Here is a 21,005-nt window from a genome sequence, read left to right as displayed (position 1 = left end):
CTCTGGTGCCAGGACAGAGAACAGCGATGCTGGATTATTGCCAGAGAGCTCAGATGTCCCTTCGTGGAATTAATGCTTCAGGTCCCACTATTTCCTCTGGGAATAAGTCTGTGCCCAGCTCTGGAGTGTGTGCATATTTTCATGGTGATGTGACTTTATGATACCAATATGCAGTGTATTCGTAGTTGTGTTGGTCCCAGGATATTAGCAAGACAAGGTGGGGGAGGTAATATCTTGTATTGGACCAACTTCTGCTGGTGAATACCAGAGCACAAAGTTCACCTTCTTAGACACTTAACAGCTGTTGAACAGGCTAATATGCCAGGCTATTGCCTGACTTACTGTTCCTCTTTAACCAAATCTAGTTGGTGAAGGTGTGGAAAAAATAAATCCAGTAATTACTGTGGCTATGGCTTAGATCCTACAGTACTGGACTGGTAAACGCTCGGGACAGGCAGAAAAAGCATGACTCACACTGGGGATGTTTCTTTTCAGCTGAAGAGTCCCTTGCCTGTGATAATCCAGGATTACCTGAAAATGGCTACCAAATCCTCTACAAACGCCTTTACTTGCCAGGCGAATCCCTGACGTTCATGTGTTATGAAGGCTTTGAGCTAATGGGCGAGGTTACTATCAAATGCATTCTGGGCCAGCCGTCCCATTGGAGCGGACCCCTGCCCATCTGCAAAGGTAACGAGCTTTCCGAGACAGTTGGAAAACAAGACCACACTTTGGGGAGGGGCTGGAATCCACAGGGATTTTGCAGGTGTCCTCAGCTAGCTCCAGCCACGCCAGAGAATTAGCTCGGAGCAGCAACCTCCTCCAGCACGGAGATCTGCCCCCATTCAAAGGCAGCCGAGCATGTCACTGCAGTCCCCTCCTTAAGAGCTCCTTCTGTTTTACCATCAGCCCTTAAAACAAACCGCTCTCCGGGTGTCACCCAGGCCCTCTGACGCATTGGTGTCGCCAGGTTTCCAGCCACAGGTAGCGGAGATTTTGGTGGCTGTTATGGATTTATCTCTAAGAGGTTCTGCCCACCCGGGGGAGGGAATCCATCTCAACCCCTTCCTAGTGAACTGTGTCGGAAGCTGCTGACTAGCAGCAGTTGCCTAGCACGTGTGCAGATGGGGCTGGGGGAAGCAGGAATGGTCCCCAGAGTGTCCAGGGGGGTCTGGATGCTGCCCCAAGTCCGGTGAACACTTTGTTCCTGCATTTAACATTTCTCTACGTGTACCATTGTGGTTCTGCCTTGGGTCATGAGTTGGTGACAATGGCCATGACCCTTGGCCTAGAGGAAGCCCTGCTTGGTGAACTGGCCGGTTTTCAGTTTGAGTCTATTTCATGGACACAAGCAGGGACCTCCTGGTAACACTTTAAAGGGCAGGGAATAACCACCACTAAATTTCTTGTGAATTGCACAGTAACCGTGTCCTGGAAGAGCAGCGTATTTCCAGGCTTTTGCAGATTGCTCAGGAGAGGATACTGGAATTCCCCTGCCCCCATGCTTCGCTTTGCAGCTGATTTGCCCGGTAGTTATATGGCGCTTGCTGGAAGGCCAGTCCGAGAATGCCTTAGATGGGTGCAGAAAGGCCAAAAGCATCCAGAGAGCTCAGTGTTGGTGGCAGGTTTGGGGTCTGTGGAGAGAAGCAGAGACTCCAGATTGGGGAACTCCCCATGCCCACGTGCTGATGGAAGAGACCTCTGGGGTGTGTCACTGCGAGCGAAGGGCAGGGGCAGGGGTGTGAATGGGAGGGGAAGCTGAGAAGGATGCACAGGGACACTCATGCGGGATGCCCACCAGAACGTTATTTCCTCTCTCTCCTAAAACAAGGACAAGAGGATATTCAATGCAGTTGAAAGGCAGCAAATTTAAAATTGATGCAAGGAAATCTCCTTTTACCCAGCATGGGATTAGCCTTTGGAACTCATTGTCACAAGATGCCATTGAGACCAAGGGTAGAGCAGGATTCAAGAAAGAAACAGACACTGATACGGATAATGTGAGCAGCCACAGTTAAATTAGACAGGGCTGAAAATATTAATGAAGGTTACAAACTCTTGTGCTCAGGGCATGAGGTGACTGCTCCTGACGGGGTTGCAGGAAATGTCCCCAAAGGGCAAGTCATTCCATAATCACCCGCTATGGGCTTCTGCCACCGTTCTTGGAAGCATTTGAAACAAGCCACTCTCGGTGAAAAGAGAGCAGACGATGGCCCATCAGATGTTCCTATGGAAGTGCTCAGCGAGCTTCCACTGAAGGAGGAGACCCAGGGGGTTTCCTTATGCTGCTGGGAACGACCTTCTGGCTAGTTCTAATTTCTGGCCTGGGGCACTAGAGTTTTCACAAAGAGGGAAAACAGTAAATCCACCTGAGGGAAATGTGGGTATTTTTCATGTTTCACACGAGGCTGCCAGCCCCCATGACCATCTCGAACCCTGCCAACAATTCCCAATTTCTCTTGCAGTGAATCAAGACAGTTTTGAACACGCTTTAGAAGGTGAGTGAAATGCATTTGCTGGAAAATCCCAGACAGGCAGAGCACATGTCTGGCACCGCCCTTGAGAGTGCAGCGCCTGCATTTGGTCGGACAATGCAAACAAATTTGCAACAAGTATGCATTGCAGCATTGACATTGCTCTTCAGTTCAGCAATTAGGGACTATGGAACGCAGCTGGGCTGACCGCTCTGCATGGGAGGGTGTTGCATGCCCTCAGTGCAGGACTCTTCAGAGGGATGGAATATTTGGGGAGGTCCTCTGGGCAGAAGGGCTTGATCTGAGGCTTTGAGTACTTGTGGTCACCCATTGGGCCCTGCAGCTGGGACCACTGGATAGCAATTGCATTTCAGACAATAAAATCTCTCTTTCACCTGCCCGTCTCCTGCAGGGCACCTCGAGGCCCCACTTTGTGCTCCCAGCTGATATGGGACACTAGACAATAGATGGGTTGGTTTGGGCTTGTGAAGAAACCTGGGTCTTACGGTTACATTTCAAACAAGCATCATTCTGCAGCTGGCCACAGAGACAAGGCAGCACCATGAGGGGAGGGAAAGGTTAGAAGGGAAGCAGAGCCCAAGGGTGGGGGGGGGGAATCCCAAATGTTTGGCCTATGGGAACATAATGAATATTGTGTTTTCAGTAGCAGAAGCTGCCGCAGAGACGTCGCTCGAAGGGGGAAACATGGCGCTAGCCATATTCATCCCAGTGCTGATCATCTCACTACTGCTGGGAGGCGCATACGTCTATATCACAAGGTGGGGACCCACTGTCACAGCAACCCTGGGCACTTCTCCAGGGCCTCTGAGCAGGGATCTCAGAGCGCTGGGCAAACAGCAGCCTGCCAGTGCCCTCTGCCCAGTGCTGCGTTCCTCACGAGAGGGACCCCCAGCAGCTACCCCTGGACCCTGTGGGTGCTGAGCCGCCAGGCACCTCTGAGAATTAGGCCCTTACCTGGCAGTATTTGCCGTGCTGAGCAGTGAATGCAGGTGGGAGAGCAAAGGGGAATGGGTGATTTGGGAGCGTGAGTGTGGGTTGCCTTGCTCGGTGCATGTCACTCCATTGTGACTCCATTGGCTTCCCCACTCCACATGCGCAAGCCATTGGGTTCTGTGCTGGTCCAACCCAGCGAGGTTACTTCTCTCTCTTGCGTCTCTTTTTCTCAGATGTCGGTACTACTCCAACTTGCGCTTGCCCCTCATGTACTCCCACCCGTACAGCCAGATCACCGTAGAGACGGAGTTTGACAACCCAATTTACGAGACAGGGGTGAGTTGGCCTTTGGGTGGCTCAGTTCTCTCCATCCATACGTTAAACTGAAGATGAAGGCTTGGCGCAAACTCACAGCAAGAGGGAAGGTTACGAACCCCCGTCAAGATCCCTCGTGAGAGAACATCTCTGCTTCTTATCTCCCTCTGTGTCCCGGTGGGCAAACGATGCAGCAGGTCAGCCAGAAAATCAGTCTTTAGGGGAGTTTCAATGGCACCTGGGGACAGAGTGAGCCGGACAATCAGAGCGAGGGGCGGGGGGCGTTAGAGTTTAGCCAAGGAGGGTCTGACAGGGGTAACCCTGCTCCTGTCTCTTTTCTCACCACAAACCCTCAGAGATCTGCTCCGGGTCAACCCTCTGTGCAGTATGTTTACAGTGTTCTGTCCAGATGTGTGCGGCTCTGTATCTACAATAGCAGACACTTCTCAGCTCGCTCAGCCAAGGAGGGGAAAGACAAACGGTATCTTCCCCCTGAAAGCTCTCTCCTGGCTCTGACTCCCCAAAGCCTGCCAGCCCCCCTCTTCACCCAGACATGTCCTTCTTGTGCCTTTTCTACCTGCTGGGCTGATGGGTTAATTAGCCATGTATCATAGAATATCAGGGTTAGAAGGGACCTCAGGAGGTATCTAGTCCACCCCCCTGCTCAAAGTAGGACCAACCACAACTAAATCATCGCAGCCAGGGCTTTGTCAAGCTGGGCCTTAAAAACCTCTAGGGGTGGAGATTCCACCACCTCCCTAGGTAACCCATTCCAGTGCTTCACCCCCCTCCTAGTGAAATAGTGTTTCCTAATATCCAACCTAGGCCTCCCCCACTGCAACTTGAGACCATTGCTCCTTGTTCTGTCATCTGCTACCAATGAGAACAGCCGAGCTCCATCCTCTTTGGAACCCCCCTTCAGGTAGTTGAAGGCTGCTATCAAATCCCTCCTCACTCTTCTCTTCTGCAGACTAAACAAGCCCAGATCCCTCAGCCTCTCCTCATAAGTCATGTGCCCCTTCCCTCTGATCTTTTTCGTTGCTCTCTGCTGGACTATCTCCAATTTGTCCACATCCTTCTGTAGTGGGGGGACCAAAACTGGATACAGTACTCCAGATGTGGCCTCACCAATGCCGAATAGAGGGGAATAATCACTTCCCTCGATCTGCAGGCAATGTTCCTACTAATGCAGCTCAATATGCCGTTAGCCTTCTTGGCAACAAGGGCACACTGTGACTCATATCCAGCTTCTGGTCCATTGAAATCCCCAGGTCCTTTTCTGCAGAACTGCTGCTTAGCCAGTCGGTCCCCAGCCTGTAGCAGTGCATGGGATTCCTCCGTCCTAAGTGCAGGACTTTGCACTTGTCCTTGTTGAACCTCATCAGATTTCTTTTGGCCCAATCCTCTAATTTGTCTAAGTCCCTCTGTATCCTATCCCTACCCTCCAGCATATCTACCACTCCTCCAAGTTTAGTGTCATCTGCAAACTTGCTGAGAGTGCAGTCCATGCCATCCTCCAGATCATTAATGAAGATATTGAACAAAACTGGCCCCAGGACTGACCTCTCTCCAGTACGACCCCAATCCATCAGGCCCAGCTCTGCCTCGCAGGTTTGCTCTGGCGGCTGGAACTGGTGATGCGGTTATCAGAGTGCAGGTCCAGCTGCTGTCGCCCTGCAGGGCCTGGCAAAGGAAGATGTAGAGGAAGCCATTCAGAAATGATGATGAGCCCCTTGCAGAGGTGGGAAGGGGAAGCCACTCTGCCATGGAATGGAGTCACAGGGAGTCCTCCAGAGACAGCATGGATCTGTGCGAGCCCCTGGGCCACAATGGTACCACATTGACTCATGCCAGGAGAGAGAGGCTCACAGCAGTTCTGTTCAATCAGCATCCTCTGCTCCTCTCCCTGCCCTCCGGGCGGCCGTGCAGGGCACATCGGGACCCTGCTGTCTAGTGCGAGGGAGCTAGAGGCTGCAAGTTACCCACCCACGGGCAAGAAGAGGTGCTGGCTTAACGCAGGGGGGTTGCCTTAATTTAACTAATACCCCCCCTGCTGACTGCTGGGCTCCCCTCTCCTGGCCCTTTGGCATGGGAGACTCCCCCAGGCGCAGCTAGGAGCCCTGATCCCACTCAGAGCTGAGGTATAAAGCCGGGGATGTGAGTGGCTCTGGAGTCGGCAGTGACACGACAGGCACGTTGTGGGGCAGGTACAGCAGTTACACTGAACTAGTCTCCCCCAAGGTGTCTCTGAGCTAAGCCCAGTGTGGAGGGAAACTGCGGGGCCTGCTCGAAGTCCTGTCCTCACCTCCTGCAGCTGCTTTACACAATGGCTTCTAACTTCTAACTAGGAGAGGGCCAGATCCTGCCAGGTGCTGAGCACCCCAGCTCCCGTTACGTGCAAGGGATGTGGGGTGAGAGTTGAGGGTGCTCAGCATGTCTCACGGCCAAGCTCTGAGTTCCATGTTAGGACAAAGGGGCATGTTTGAGCAGCCAGGTGTGTGTGTCTGGGGCATGAGCAATAAGGCAGTGCCTTGGCGTGAGTTAGGTCTTCAAATCAGTCTTGCCTACTCTCAGTTTGATCACGAGCCTCACAATATTTGGTATTTGACTCGGAGCCCCAGCTCCCACAGGCAACAGATTACATGAGAATCTCAGCTTTCGCTTTAAAAAGTCAGTTTCCAGCCCCTGTGGTTGTGAAGAAAAGCTGGGAAATGTGACCCAAGTGTGACCCAAAGGCTCCGAAACCGAAAGAATAAAAGACCCCAAATGTATTATTTGTTTAAACCTCATGATTTTTAAACCAACCTTGTGATTTTTGGGACCTGATTTATGATTTCTGAATGTCCGGGGTTGGCCATATTGTTGTCTCCATGAGAAAACTGTACCAAATAACAAATCGGTTTAGAAACGGTTCTAGTTACATTGGCACAGCCCTCTTGCACAGACCCTCTTAAATAGAAATCAAAGGGAGACACCTGGAGTTTTGAACCCTTTATCTTATCTACATCAACTTCTAAACCAATTTAATGAAATCAAGCCAGTTTCTTGTGTTGACAAGGCCTAGATGTCACCTGGGTCTGATCTACATAGACCAGGGCTGATCAATGTGGGTGGAAACCCAACCATTCCTTTCAATGTGTTTTTTCTTCTTTTTAGGAAACAAGAGAATATGAAGTTTCAATATAAAGACAATGATACGAGAGTCTCCAAATGTGAACTTAATTCACTCCAATAGAACTTCCTCCGTAACTAATCCAGAGACCATGTGGAGTTTAACTGGAATCCTGGACCTACTCGTCTGTCCTTTTGCCTCTTTATTGATGATTTCACTGTTTTCTTCACTGTATTTATTCTATTTAACTTGAGATAGGTGTGTTCAAAGTGTTACCGGCAGGCTGTGCTCCGCTCCCTGGGTGTACCAGCACAGCTACCAGTCCACACAGCAAAGTGGGGAGGTGCAGGGATCAGCTGGCCCCATCCCGCAGCAGCGACAGTCTCCAGTTCTGCACTGACCACATGCAAAGGGATTTTACGATTTTTGTGGTGTTAAAAATTAAAATGTCTCCATGCAAGATCCTGCAGTTAACTGCCAAGAGCTGGGTTAGACACAGAGCTTGATTCCTTGGTATTATACACAGAGAGTCTTTCTGAGCCCTGTCCTCAGCCTAACTACTGCCCATACATTTCCGGTTCTCCTAGAGTTTGATCAGGCATCTGGTGCTACGCTCTCTGATTCAAAGAGCAGTGAGTAGAGGGAGCAGCCTCTCTCCTGGGGCCCATCTCAGGAACGTTGCCAAGCAGGTACAGCGCGATGCCCTCGGGTGTCTGGGGAGAAAGGGGAGGCAGAGACCAAACAAGCAAGTTACATGCTACTTGCTTGGCCCAGTTTGTTTTTAATCCTGGAGAGGCACATACAAGAACACGTGTGCTGCTGCAGAGAAGCCTTAACGTGTGCAACCAGCGATTGCTGAGCATATCAACCCCGGTCTGAGAGACCTTGGCAGCGTTGCAAGGGGACATGGGTAAAATCTTCTAGGGCTGTGTTTCTGCTACACTGGGAACAAACAGGCTTGCATGTCTTTTGCTCAGACCTGTTGTTATAACATTTACTGTGGCCGTTGCAAGGAATATGTAGTCTCTCTCAAAGTCTGAGTTCACCTTTTGCCCACTTTATTGTAAGTATCTCAGGGTAATAACGATGGAATACAGGATCCTATTACATGCTCTGGTTAATTTTGGAGCATTCACCCTTCAAGGTTAAGGTGCCCTCATGCAACTGGAAGAGTCCACTGTTCTTCTGGAATAGCTGCTCTGGGAAGGGCAGGTGGGGTGACTAGTTAGCCACAACTCTGCATGGGAAGAGCCAGAGTCAGTCCTTCTTCCCATCTTCCCGGAGCATGCAAAACCAGCAGAGTGCATTTGATCGGATCTCAGCAGCATGGGAAGACTTTATGGCAGCAACCAAAGCACGATGTTCCTGTCATTCTAAACCCATTCCAGGGCGCTGCCACCACCCGTGGCAGAAAACAGTGTCCAGTAAGCATTGTCCCTTAAGAGCTGCACTGTCCAGCTTTGAGCTAAGAACGGGAAATCAACTAGATTTGAGCTCTGCTTGTGAGTCGGGATTGGGCAAACCCCACCGGGGGAAGAGCGAATAGACTAGGGGGGAAGAAAGCCAGGTAGCAAACCTTCCCTGACTGGAGCACAGGAGCCCAATCGCTGGAGGAACATAGCAGGCAAAATAGAGCCTTTAGTAGCCACTTCCGTCTTGATCTAACTCTGTGACAACTGGAATTCAAGCACCACATTCATATTTTTTGGCTCTGGAGAATAACATGTTCACATTTAACAAAACAAATGCTCAAATGTTTTCTTTTCATGGAAGCATAAAGATTCACAAAAGGTTCCAGTGACTTAGTTACCAATACTTCTCTTCACAAAACTGGCGGTCACACAGGACCCTTTCTGCTATCGTTGGAGGGACAGCGACATTGTTGATGTTTCTTTGGCTGCTGGTGTCTTTTTTCTGTCTTTGTAGAATGGCAGTTATAACCATGACAATGTTTTCATGTCCGTTTTAGTTTAGAGAAGGTTAGTGCATCTCTGCAGTTGTATGACTGAGACATTAGATTTTTTTTCCCTTTGAAAAAACAAACAACTGAATGTGTATTTGTAATTTGTAAAGGTTAAAAAAAAAAGAAAAACAAAAACAAAAAAAGGTGCCAGAAATGTACCAGGTATTTCATTTCTGTTCATATATGTCTGTTTTTATAAGAACAATGTGAAAATTATTGGGATTAAATATTTTTGAACATGATACTTCCATGAGAAGCTCTAGAATTTAGTGTAACCTTAATACAAATTGTACTATATTTTTTAATGGTTGAAAATAAGTTTAACAAAAATTTGAGCCACAGAATATGCCTGTGATTCAGCCTGTATTACATGCTGCATACACTTCAACGCTATCTGCCATGTGATCCTCAGGTCTCCATGGTTACACACACACACTTCAGTTTAGACACAGACCCTTACATTGTCACATTCTTGAATGAGTCTGATCTGAAATGAGTTAATGGTGCAGAAGATTCCCCCTGGACCCAAGCCGTGAAGATTGATGTGTTGGGTCCCTCTCACAGTATTTCAACTGTGGAGTTTTTCTCCAGAAAATGGGCCCAGGTTATCCCTTGCAGCATATGAGCCTTGTGGCTCTCAGGGGTCACTGGGATGAGATTTGGCTCTCTGTGTTCTCTAAAGCCTACCCAGCCCAAATGAATCTTCAGTTTCCTTGAGATTTGGTTTTACAAACTATTGAGATGCGGATCTCTTCATTTCCCCTGGGAAGAAATACAGGCGCAACTGCAGGAGAACTCTCATGAGCTCCTGTGTATTACCACACGATCGGGGCAATATGCCGCCCTCTTTAGAACAAGCCTGCTGTGCTACACAAATTCAGAGCATCGGGGCAGGCGGACGAATGGCAGGTAACCAGGAATGGAAGTGATCCCTTAGTTAGTTACTATTTTCTTTCTATACATATATAAATATGAAAGGATGGAGAGGTGGAAGGCCTCATGGCCGCTCACTTCAAAATGCCTTCCCTTGCCTCCTGCTGTGTAACTTTAGTGCATTATTTAGCCTGTTAAACCAAGCCTTCTGAGCAATGGAAGCAAAGGGACCCTACCAGACGCATCTGTTTTCTGGGGCACAGAGCCTCTGCATTGGTGGTCTGGGCTCATCTGGAGGCAGTTTCCACTGGCTGAAGACTGGGGAGAAATTTTAACCCTGCAGTAAACAGGCCCCACTCCCAGGGAAGAGAGGGGGAGACACATCTGCTTCCTGGGCTGGTTTGGCTGTGGATCTTTACTGCAGGTGCCGTTAGCTAAGAGGCGTCTGCATTTGGTCCCGGGGCAGAATGAAAGCAAGTGGGAAATGAGACAAATGCCTTTGCCTTATTCATGGATGAAAACAACAGACCTTCCCCGGTCTCCTTACTAATGAACATCACAACGTCCTGCCCCATGGGGTAGGGGCAGGGAAACACCCCTCGACCATGGAGACTGGCTCCCTCTGGGTGTCAGTGTGGCCCAAACCATCCAACCCCGTGGGATCAAAGATTTGCACTAGCCCTGGCAGAGTCCAGGACATTCTCCTCAGTTGAGCTGGGACTCTGGTTTGGGCGCAGAGCTCAGAACATCTGCCGATGGAGCGCATACTCCATGAGGTCTGTGTTTCTGCTGTCCGCAGTCAGTTTCCAGACTCTCTCTGAACATACAGGACAGAGATCACTGACTGGGAACAATGCCAAGGAGCCAGTCTGGAGAAGACTCCACAGGAAGACCAGAAGGGTCAGTGGAGATAAAGGAGATCGACTGTCCTGAGGAGTAAGCGTGTAGCAAGCAGTATGTTCAACACAACTGTTCCTCCAAGGGCAGAATGACGTAGGACACTCTGCCCTCCTCAGCCAAAGTCTGTCCAAGTCAATGGAAAGACTCCCACCAACTTCACAGCGTTTTGGATCAGGCCCTTAAAGCATAATGTTGACTAGGGAGGGATAGCAAAGTGTCTAAGGCAAATTCCACCAGTCTAGATTTTTTTGCTGTTTTCATGTTGGTCCCCATTTTGTATGTTCACAGTTTCAAAAACAAAACCCAGTGTGGGACTGGATGGAAAAATGAAAATATTTTCTTATCTCACTATTTTTTGTTGATCTGGGGGCTTTAAAGGGAGAAGAGGGGCATATGCAGAACAGGGGAGTTCTAATGCCCAGCTCACACCGTTCCCTGTATGCCAGCAGGGACAGGCCAAACCCAAACTGTGCCACAGGGTTGTGTAGCGTTGTCTGTACTCGTGTACATCTTTACAAGTGGTTTGCATGCAGTACAGCTACATCACGGCTGCTCACCTGTCTACGATGCCTCCTGGTATTTTTTCATCCCAGCCGTCAGAATATCCTACTTTTGTTCACATGAACAATAACAGATTTGTAGGGTGACATAATGTATATTTTTCATGCAATTTTCTTGAAGGTAAACTACAATATCTTAAATCTTATTCTTAAATCTGCATATGGATGAACATACTGTGTTAAGAGAAGCATTCCGGAAATCATAACTCTCCCTCCATATTAATGTACAAACATACTTCAGCTCTGTCTGTGGTACTGTATCCTGAGTGCAATAAATTCCTCATTTTGCGTCAGGTCTGACTCTCCTCATTTATACAACTGTTGAGAATAACCATTTGCCCTTCTCTTGCCTCTTTCATCTGAGGATCTCAAAGTGCTGGATGAATTGAGTCTCACAACCTCTGTAAGTAGCTACTTTACTATCCCATGTTTCACAAATAGGGAAACTAAGGCATGGAGACATTAAGCATCTTACTCAAGATCACCCAGCTGGGAATAGAATTCACATGTCCTGTCTCCTGGTTCTGGGCTCTGATAACTAGGCACTGGAATCCATCCTATGGCTTTTAATAAGTGTGGACAATAGGAGTGTTGTCGCTGCTTTTGTAAGTTGGTGCTTCGTGACTTCTTTATTGTCGGCTGGCTTCCAGGTTTGGTAAAAATACTCAGCCCTACACCCTGAAAAATAATGAGCCTTGTGAGAGATGGCCCTGCAACTTGGCAGGCAGAATAATTGAAAGGCTGATAAGGGACTTGAGTAACAAAGAATTAAAGGAGAGTAATATAGTTAATGGGCTTATGGAAAAGAGATCTTGTCAATCTAATTTGATATTTTTTTTAATGAGATGACAAAGTTTGGTTGATAAAGATAATAGTGTTGATGTAATAGACTTCTGTAAGGATTTGACTTGGTACCACATGGCATTTTGATTACTAAACTAGAACGATACAAAATCAACATGGCACATGTGAAATGGTTTAAAAACTGGCTAATTGATAGGCCTCAAAATGTAATTGTAAATGGGAAATCAGGGTCCCACAGGGATTGACTCTTGGCCCTCCACTGGTTAACGCTTTTATCCATGGCAATGTTTGCAGGTGACACAAAAGATCGGCGCAATGGCAAATAATGAAGAGAACAGCTCATGGATACAAAGCGATCTGCCTCAGCTAGTAAGCTGGGCACAAGCAAACAAATGTGTTTTAATCTGGAACTAAGAACGTCCCCCATCCTTACAGGATGGGGGACGCTCTCCTGGGAAGCAGGCGGACTTGGGGGTCATGGTGGATAATCAGCTAAACATCAGCTCCCAGTGCGAGTTTGTGGCCAAAAGGGCTAATGCGATCCTTGGATGTATAAACGGGAATCTTGAGCAGGAGTAGGACAATTATATTAACTCTCTATATGGCACCGGTGAGACTGCTGCTGGAATACTATGTCCAGTCCTAGCGTCGGCAGCTCAAGGAGGATGCAGATAAATTGGACCAGGGTTCAGAGAAGGGTCACAGGGATGATTAAAGGATTAGAAAACCTGCTTTACAGTGATAGACTCAAACAGCTCAATCGATTCAGTTTAACAAAGAGAAGGTTAAGGGGTCACTTGATCCATTCTATAAGTACCTACACAGGGAACCGAAATTTGAAAATAGAGGGCTCTTAATCCAGCAGATAAAGGTATAACGAGATCCAGAGACTGGAAGTTGAATGTAGACATTGAGATTAGAAATACGGTGCAATGAGTGTAATTAACCATTGGCTACCAAGGTTCGTGGTAGAGTCTCCATCACTGGCAATTTCTCAAAGCCAGGTTGGCTGTTTTTCTAAAAGAGCTGCTCTAGTTCAAACAGGAATGAGCCCTGGGTTATGCAGGAGGTCGGATTTAGGTGATCACAATGATCCCTTCTGGCTTTATAATCTATCCCCCAAACCTGACGTGGCTGACTGCATTGCCCCCAGGCTGCACATCACCACTAGCCTGGCCGAATTACCAGTGTGGGAGGGCAGGAGGCCCAGGGGATTTGGGACAGGGGAAAGGGAGGTTATTAGGGTTCGTTACACACAGATGTGCTTGACACGGTACAGGACCGAATACGGACAGCCCCTGCCCACAGTGCTTGGCATGGTTTGGAAGGAGTGGGGGGGATTTGACTGGTAATGTTGGTAGTTGGGTTCCAGAGTCCTCACACTCACAGGAGTAGGATTGGAGCAATCAGAGTGCTGGGGAGGAGAACTCTGCCCCTTGGCTCTCTGGACCCTAGCTAATTCCCAGGCCACGGACATCTGGGGCCTGGCCAAAGGCTGAGGATTTGGTGGAGGCTGCCAGGGAGCCAGGCCAGTGAGGGTTTCTGGCTGCTTTTTCTTGGGGTTTCCCCCTCAGCTCCTGGCCTGAACTCCCACAGGGCTTGTGGCCAGTCACAAGCTCCCAGCCAGCGCAGGGAGGTGGGTCCCTTGGGCCTCGGGGAAGGAGGAGAGCGGGGAAGCATGTCTGGTGTCAGGGAACCCCCAGCCCCAGAGAGTAAACATGTCCCAGCGCTCAGTGCGGGGCAGCGGGAGGAGGCTTGGCTTGTTATGGGGAGGCCGAAGGGTGGTTCCTGCTGGGGGAAGGGAGAGCGTTCATCCCCAGTGCAGAACGTCACAGCCAGGCAGCTATGCTGGTCCCAAGGATCACGGCAACGGGTGCATCTCAACGGCAGCTTCAGCTGAGAGGCTGGACGGTGGAGCTGACTGGCTTAAAGCTGGCAGGGAGCCGCTGTGTCCTGTCAGTGAGACCATCAAGGGAAATCGATGGGGCACCAGCGTTTGGGTCCCAGGATCTCAGACAAACGAGAACAAATGGGCCTAGCCAGATGCACACGTCGCTCCCCAGCAGGAGGGGGCCTCCTTTTAGACCCCTCTGCCCCAGCAATGGCCCAGCCATCGAGGTTGATCCTGGGGTGGCTACGGCTCTGACAACTAGGAGGGTGGGGAGCTCTCACGCACACAGAACCCACATGAGGGATGAGGGAACCCGGCAAGCGCTGTCCTTACAGCCACCAAATGTCCTGAGCAGCTCAGCCTAGGAGGCCTGAGCCCTGGCCCGTCCTGCCTGCATGAGTGAGATTCCAGAGCTGTGTGGCTCGATTCCTCCCACGCTGGTGGCCCTAGGGCTAGGATTCCCCCTTCTCACATGCTGGGTCTCTCCTGAATCTGGCACTGTCCGAAATTTCTGCCAGTCACTGCACTGCCGGCCAGATCCTGCCACCCTTCTCCAGGCTGAGTGGTACCGGGCTCCGCAGTGGCTGGTTGACCCCCGGGGGGAAGGCGCTATTGAACCTGGCCATGGAACGAGGGGCAGGGCCTGGTCAGGCAGAGAAGCTCTTTGGAGGGGGAGGGTGTGACGTTATTGATATAAATGGGAACCATATAGAACATGGGTTGCAACCAAGGTCCTGTGGTGGCACCAAATCCTAAGTAAAGGGGGTCATATAAGGTGTCTAAGACCAGGTTCTGGGTGTGCTGCTGGTTATGATGCTGTGTGTGTATTGTGTGTATGTTTTTGTTTGTGAGTTTTAAGTAATTGGCTCTATACTGTCTGTATTTTGTATTATGCTCTGCCCTCTGGGAAGGTCCCAGACAAGCTGATGTCAGCCCCTGCAGCTGGCTTGATGGCCGCCCATAGGGCCATCAGCTACACAATTGACATGGAGAGAGAGAACAGACACGCCTTGTGACTCAGCAGTATGCAAACTGTGTCCATGTGACTGCAACTGCAATTTTTTTTTTAAGTTTCCACCGTGAGGACAAAGGACATTTACCTGGAAAAGAAATATATATGATCTGATGCTTCATCTCCATCTTGTCTCTTCTTCTGCTCTTGCTTCTGACTCTAACTTGGAACTACTGCTACACACTCTTCACTAGGGACTGGAGACCCATCCCAGGGGAGAGGGAGAGACTTAGAGACTTGCTGCAGTTTACTCCAGCACTGCTGCACAAGCCTGAATCTGAACTCCATTATTGCATTTAACTATTAATTTAATTCATTTATTCCTCCTCTACCTCTCTCTCTTTTTTTTTAAAAAAAAATTTTTTAGATTTAATTTTTTTAAATTTTTGGGCAACAGCGTGGTGTATCAAATAATAATGTGTATATTGACCTGGGTCTGGGTCTTTTTTTTTTTTGGAGGGTTTTTTCTTTTTTTTTTTTTGTTGGTGTTGTGGTCCATTTTACCCCAGGACGAGTGGACGAGGGGGTGGTGGGTGGACTGGGTGGGAGACTTTGGAGGAAATTTGTTGTGGTGTGTGACTTTAGTGAGGTGAGGTGGGTTTTGTCTCCCTTTTGTCTGGCTGGTTGGTTTGGATTAGAAACCCTAGGGCCTGGCTGTGCTGCCCTTTGCCACTTGATTGCAATTGAATTGGTCCTGACTTCCTCCAGCCAGATCCGCCAGAATCAGAGGGAAATCCCATCGCACTGGAGAAGGGGTGTGGGTGTCTCAACTGCAGGGCTTTTCCTCTTCCCCACCAGTAAAGCAGCCTGGCTTGGAGGCCTCAAGGCAGCCAGACAATGGCAGCGAGCTCTCCATTACACCACAGCATCACCTCGTCTTGCCAGAGCCCCAGCCTGGCCCCTACCGCTCCTCAGCAGGCTTCAGCTGGGAGCTTTCGCCCGAGAATGATCTGTTGGGGCAACAGCTGCACAGGGCGGAAATCCAGGTATTGCTCTGACTCCCAAATCCGGCTCTTGAGGTCAGTGTCCGGCCGGAGGCACTGAGGTGCACAAGGGCCTGGCTACGAAGCCACTGCTCTCTGGTGCACAGCTCGGACAGCGCCTGCTGCCCATGGCGTCTCTCACCCACGTGCTGCAGAAGTGCCTTTCCCTCTATTTTGGAGTGGCACTAAAATTCCTCCTGGTAAAGTCACTGCCTGTGATTCCCATCCTGCCCCTATGCAGCCAAGCGAGCAGCTCTCCTGCTGCTCCTGCTCAGTCTCCAGCTCCTTGGGTCAGTGCTGCAGCTAGGAAGGGACGGGGTTGCTGTTATTTCTCCCTCTGCACAAAGTGCCCCAACGTATCAAACGTCAGGAGAGAGAGAAGCAGTCTCAGAAACACAAGCCACTGTTCCTAGTGCAGAGTGGGGCACCCGCCTGCCTACCTCTCTGCAGAGCCCTGAGACATGGCGCACCGTGGAGTTATGGGTATGCAATGTGTAGTGTCAGCCCCAGAGCAGCATTGCTGGCTTGCTGCCCCCAGAGCTGGCTCCCCCTGCCCTGAGCTGCCCCAGACTCTGTGGAGTTGATTACATGGACCATGTGTGGGCAGATGTTCCTGCAGCAAGCTGCGTGCAGGCTGAGCAGGCGCTGGAGGTCTGACGACCAGCTGCCCATAGCTGGGGAGGGTGAGGTGAGCAGCAGTGTGCCTGGGTCGTGCAGGGAGTGGCTGCCCCACTTCCAGGCTGGAGAGCTGCCTGCCAGTGCTGCAGTGCAGAGCACGCACAGCCAGTGCTCCTGGGCCATGTGATCGGATTGTCAGGCAGCTCACGTTGCCTGCTGGTTTGAGCTGCCACACTTTCTGCTGTGAGTGACTCTGACTCAGATGGAAATCTATTGACCTTATCACTGGTGCAAATGGGCCCAGCCAGGCGGAGGCTGCGTGGCCATAAGGGGGAGGGAGCCGACACACCAGCTCCGGCAGCCACCTCTGCACGGCTCCGCAGCCCCTTGGAGGAGTCGGAGGGGTTGAGATCACAGGTGTTCCGCTCACCCCGGGACCATACGCTGCTCCTGCCTGATGAGCTGTGGCTATTCAAATTGTTCCCTAGCCCCCATAGTCTGCTGGGTGCTGCACAGGGTCCGACGAACTGAGAAGCTGGATCTAACCCGGGAGTGCTATGCCTCCCCGTGCCCCACCCCACAGGGAGCTCACTGCTCATCCCCATTAGCCCTCAGCCAGCTCTCGGGTGCTCCCCCTTTTCACTAAGGGACTTAAAGCATTGCTGCTCATTTTTGCCCAGATTCCTGCCTTTACCTTCTAGCTAGCTGCTTTCATGCTTCTCTTCGTGCCGGCTCATGCCCTGGGCCCTGGCCGTACGAAGTGGCTGGATACTCCCCCAGCACCCGAGGGTGTCTGTGCCAAGCAAGCTCTCAGGCTTGGGCTCCTTGCACTGTGCATGCTGCAAGCCAGGAAGATGGGGGAGGGACCTGTGTGCAGGGCCCAGCAGTGAGTATAGCTGAGTAGATGGATTCTTACATCAGTAGGGCCTAAGGAATCACAGCCTTGTCTGGGCCGCTCTTCCCAGCCAGCGAGAGGGGCTGACGCCAAGTCAGAGCTGCTTGGCAGGAGCTTTATTTATTTGGATTTACATACAGCATCAAAGCAGTACTGGCCAAATGAGTCCATTTATAATTACTCATAATCCTCTTCCAGCGTTTACAACCCTCCGAGTTGTTGGGTATTTAGTTCTAAGCTGCAGCATATTGCTCTGTCACTAGCCAACCTGGTATGAGGCACATTCTTCTGCTCACCCAGCCCCTCAGCTCTAATGTGCTGACCAATGAGCTGCAAGAGTCCATCTGTGTCAGTGCATCTCAGTCCTGACCCAGAGCCCCCACTGCCATGCCAGAGAGGGGCTCCCACACACAGCTCTGATGATGCAGCTCATTCCCCAGGCAGGGACTTCCCTGCTATTGCAGTCCTGGGGCTCCCCCACCCACAGCTCTGTTGATGCATCACCATCCTGATACACAGTCCCCACTATTCCAGTCAGGAGCCTCCCACATAGAGCTCTGCTGATGCATCTCAATCCCAACTCACATGCTCTGCAAACCTCCCCCTATTCCAGCCCTGGGCTCCCACACACCATTCTGCCAATGCACCTCAATCCCAACCCACAGCCCCCGCAGTATTCCAGTCTTGGATGCCCACGGCTCTGCTGCTGCCCCTCAATCCTGACCCCCCAGCAATCTCCTGAGCTGGAAACAGATACTTACACATAACACAATCTGCACATTGAATCTGGAATTTACAAAATGATGGTATTCTAGGGGAGACCTATTTCCTCCTCTCTGGTGATGGTGCTGGAAGGACGTAGCATCATTAGCTACCAATTCTGCAACCTGCCCTTTGCTCTTCTTCCATGCAGCAGTGCCAAGGTCCAGAGCAGAGTCCCCTGGGCCCCAAAGACTAGGACGGTGAGACCATCCAGGACATTCCCATGAGGTGTGAAGGCCACTTGGGAAGATGAGGCTGAGTGGGGCTTTGATGAGATGTATTTATTTATATGCTGTAGCTACAAAGCAGCGTAAATTGGCTCAGACTCATCAGGTCGCGTCCATTGTTTGTCTCTGTCCCCACATGGCCTTATCACCGCTACCCAGCCCCCCTCTCCTTTTGGGTTTTAAGACGACTTGTTGTGTCTTGGCTTAAATAAGATCGTAAGGTCTTCAGAATCATGTATCTATACCAGTAGTTCTCAACCCACGGGCCACTTGCAGGCCAATCGGCACACAGCGGTGGCCCATGTGACATCCTCAGGGCCATAAAGGCCATATATCTATAGTGTGGGTGCAGCCCACATAACACATAGAGAGCTGCATCTGCAGCCCACAATGATAAATAACTTGAGAACCTTGATCTATACAGCTGGTCCTGATCCAGCTTGGAGCCCCATGAATGCTACTTCACCACAAATAATGAGCGGATCTAGATCTGACTAGCGGACTGGACAATGAATTCTACACTTCTGTATCCCGCCAGGCCCAGACTAAGCTGTACAAGACAGCCTGGGAGGGGGAAGAGGTGGGTAAAACACCAGATGCCACTGGAAGAGTCTGCATGCAGTTCAGAAGCTCTGGGATTTCTTTGCTATCACTAACTCAGAAATGCCCCTGGTGCTCAGTCAATTACCTTCTGAGATGGCACTTCAGAGAATGGCTGGGCCCTGACAATGTGTCCTAGGAAATTCAGGAGTTAGTGACTTTTAAACTGTAAACTGAAAACCACCCTCTGTGGCTGGGGCAAGGTGCCTGACACCTTAGAAGTTAGCAACCTGGATTGTGCATGCAGAGCTGCAAAGCCACCAGCAGCCCCCGCTCCAGAGCCCTGCGAGCAGCGTGGGGCCTTGCAGAACGCATTCTGGGATGGCAGGTGACACACAGGTGCTGGGAGGGGAGAGGGCCCGATGCTATTGCTTCTGACTCAGAAGGTGAGTCAGGGAGAGGAAAGGAGTTTTGTGGATGTTGGAAAATGAGAGTAAAACAGGCCTGTTTGCTAAACAGCAGCAGAGCTCCAGGTGGGATCTCAAGCTGCCTCACTTCACCTGCACACCCTGATGAAGTGCAGCACAGAACCAGGATCCCAGCTCAGTGACAGCACAACCCACAGTCACTCTGGGCCAAGCCCAGACAGGTCCCAAACCAAGTGCAAAGGATGGGATGTTCCAAGCAGAAAGCCTTGGGACACAATAATGCCTCCTCGGCAACACCCAGTGAGAAACTTAACCCAACAGGTGCCAGTGCCAGCAGGCTGCCTGAGGATTTCAGTGCACTTCCTAACCAGTCATTCAGGCTGGGAGAGCCAGAATATCTTTAGCATCCCTAGCATATAAAGAAGCAATCCCAGTCTGAAAGAGGTTAGGCAACCTGTCCGATGACATAGGGAGTCAGCGAATAGAACCCAGGCATCCTGGACCATGGGCCTGTGCTCTAACCACTAGACCCCACTTCCCCTCCCATAGGCACGAAGAGGGAAAAGTGTGGTGCATTTGTCACTCCACCAAGGCCAGGCTGAGACAGCCACATGCCGGCTCACGCTGACTGGCACAGGAATGAGGTGGGCAAGGGCCTGCACAACTCTGCCACATGCTGCCGGTCACAGCTTTGCTGGGGACCCGGGTGACAAGATAAGCCTCTTTCTGAGGGAAAGCTTTGGGGCCTGATTTCCCCAAGTGCTGGTGGCAGGCGGGAGGTGAGCGCCTTGGGGGAGCTGGCCCAGCCTGGCCTCTTTCGCTGCCACAGAAGAGAAGGGGCTCGGCTATTGACCGAGGGACAGGCCCCAGGCCTGCGCACTGTCCCACCATCTTCGGTCCTTCTCCCAGCCCTTGCCCACCCAGGGCTGCCCAGGGACAAACTGGAAGAGGAGCTTGAAACACAGAGCACTCCGGGCTCTGGTCACAGCCAAGGGGCCAACACCAGAGGGGCACAAAACCGTGGCAGGTGCTGGCAGTGAAACTGCCAAGCGAGCCCGAGGCTGCCTATATCCCAGGGTGCCTCCCCAACGCGACTCTAACACAATAATCCTGCATGCTGGAGCTGTGCATTTAAAGCAGGCTGTAATGTGAAATAGGAGGATAGCCTCATTAACAGCTGTCAGACTAATGTGCTGGAGGGGGAACCGAAACTGATGCTCAAACATGGAACGCTCCCGGAGGAGGCAAATTAGGGTTATTTTTACTCACAGATTGGGGTGGAGGGGAATAAGGAAAAAAATATCAATGTTCTCACTTCTCCAGGGTGACGTGAAACAGGAACTAATCTCCTGCCTTGTGCCGTGGCTTAGCCTTTGTTCTGACACCAGCAAAAATGGGGATTGGCCTCTGGATTCTCCTTCTGTTTCACACTTCACCTGAAGTGGAGAATCTCAGAGCATTTATCTGCCAGCAATCTTGTAGGCAATGGAGCCCTGTGCTGGCTCCAGGAAAAGCGACTGCATGGCTACAGGAGTCCCCCGCAGGTCTGGTGGTGATGGGAGATCGCCTGGGACCTCATCTCCCACAAAAGGGTTGTGTTGCATTGGTACAGAGGTCATGGTAAACTATGCAAGGTCTCAGCTGTATGTGCCCTGCACACCTATGGCAACTGATAACTAACTGCTTATAACCCC

General features: G+C 50.7%; 1 protein-coding gene across 1 annotated transcript in view; it reads left to right on the top strand.

Moving 5' to 3' along the window:
- The window catches only part of SEZ6L (seizure related 6 homolog like), a 55,905-nt gene extending 44,470 nt beyond the window's left edge, over nucleotides 1-11,435 (top strand). The window contains exons 13-17 of the mRNA XM_039505418.1: nucleotides 496-690; nucleotides 2,466-2,498; nucleotides 3,139-3,253; nucleotides 3,662-3,764; nucleotides 6,900-11,435. Of these exons, the coding sequence (XP_039361352.1) occupies nucleotides 496-690; nucleotides 2,466-2,498; nucleotides 3,139-3,253; nucleotides 3,662-3,764; nucleotides 6,900-6,929 (476 nt within the window). The 3' untranslated portion in view covers nucleotides 6,930-11,435. The remainder of the gene's footprint in view (nucleotides 1-495; nucleotides 691-2,465; nucleotides 2,499-3,138; nucleotides 3,254-3,661; nucleotides 3,765-6,899) is intronic.
- Nucleotides 11,436-21,005: the final 9,570 nt, after the last annotated feature.

Source organism: Mauremys reevesii, linkage group 18, assembly GCF_016161935.1.
Source record: "Mauremys reevesii isolate NIE-2019 linkage group 18, ASM1616193v1, whole genome shotgun sequence".
Taxonomy (NCBI): domain Eukaryota; kingdom Metazoa; phylum Chordata; order Testudines; family Geoemydidae; genus Mauremys; species Mauremys reevesii.
The sequence above is the reverse complement of the archived record's forward strand: the minus strand, read 5'-3'. Positions and strand labels throughout refer to the sequence as shown.